Below are 1,343 nucleotides of genomic sequence, written 5' to 3'. Positions count from 1 at the left end.
ATGAAAGTTATAGATCACACGAGACATACTAACGAGTTCCCTAAAGGTTTATATGCCATGGCTGTGAAGCTCTTCCTTCCGCTGGGGGCAGTTGGTGGAAGAGAGAGAGAGAGAGAGAGAGAGAGAGAGAGAGAGAGAGAGAGAGAGAGAGAGAGAGAGAGAGAGAGAAGAGAGACAGAGAGAGAGAAGAGAGACAGAGAGACAGAGAGAGAGAGAGAGAGAGAGAGAGAGAGAGAGAGAGAGAGAGAGAGAGAGAGAGAGAGAGAGAGAGACAGACGAGAGAGAGAGAGAGAGAGAGAGAGAGAGAGAGACAGAGAGACAGAGAGAGAGAGAGAGACAGAGAGACAGAGAGAGAGACAGAGAGAGAGAGAGACAGAGAGAGACAGAGAGAGAGAGAGAGACAGAGAGACAGAGAGAGAGAGAGACAGAGAGAGAGAGAGAGAGAGAGAGGGAGAGTAAAGGGAAGAACTCACTATGTGTCCCACTAAGGAAGTACGAGAACCAACTTTATAGGATAGAATTCTTAAATCAAATCTCTCTTGATCCATCCCATAACGGACCTACCAGCTATTCCCCTAACCAAACGTATCATGCGCCCAGGAATCAAATCTACCATTCAACTAGCAACCAAACCTAACAAATCATTCATCAACCACAGCTATCAACCACTAAACAATAAAAAATCTACCAACTACCCAAGAAACCAAACCTCCCAATCATCCAATAATCAGCCCTGTCAACCACCCCAGCAGTCAATCCTGTCAACCACACTACAATGAAAACTGTCAACCACTCGAAAAAAAATCTACCAACCTATCTAACAGCCACCCATTAGTTATTTCATGAATATTTCCCCACATCTTCCTCAACTATAATTAACAACGAAACCCCTATTCAATTTCCACACCCTATTCTCCCAGAACATCCCCTCCCCCCCCACACCATTCATCTCCCACCTATTTTTTTCGAAGTACGATTCTTCCCATTCAATAATCCCTTTTCCTTCTCACAATCCTTTCAACTACATATTATTTTCCTGCAGAACACCCCCCAGTCTTCCCCCTTATCCCTCCATTTTCCACAAAAACCCTAATTTTCCCCCTATTTTCCTCACCATCATAGCATCTCTTCAACCCTCTCTATTTCACCCATTGTTCTCAAATCTCCCCATTTTATACCCAGGCAATACCACCACCTTTTCTTTCAAAGTTTGAAAGTGGCACAAGTGAAGACATAATACCATCGCGATAGAATACCTGGTAAACAGATACCGTGTACCTGTTCTTCTGTTCTGTTAAACAGAACAGAAGAACAGGCAGAACAGACAGTCCGATACAAATGCA

The 1,343-nt window shown here is 43.9% G+C and overlaps 1 protein-coding gene across 1 annotated transcript in view; it reads left to right on the top strand.

Moving 5' to 3' along the window:
- LOC138371043 (uncharacterized) overlaps positions 1-1,343 on the top strand; it is a 14,414-nt gene continuing 13,071 nt past the window's right edge. The window contains exon 1 of the mRNA XM_069335686.1: positions 1-90. Within this exon, the coding sequence (XP_069191787.1) occupies positions 1-90 (90 nt within the window). The remainder of the gene's footprint in view (positions 91-1,343) is intronic.

This window comes from Procambarus clarkii, chromosome 34, assembly GCF_040958095.1.
Source record: "Procambarus clarkii isolate CNS0578487 chromosome 34, FALCON_Pclarkii_2.0, whole genome shotgun sequence".
Lineage (NCBI taxonomy): Eukaryota > Metazoa > Arthropoda > Malacostraca > Decapoda > Cambaridae > Procambarus > Procambarus clarkii.
This window is presented reverse-complemented; position numbering and strand designations above follow the sequence as displayed.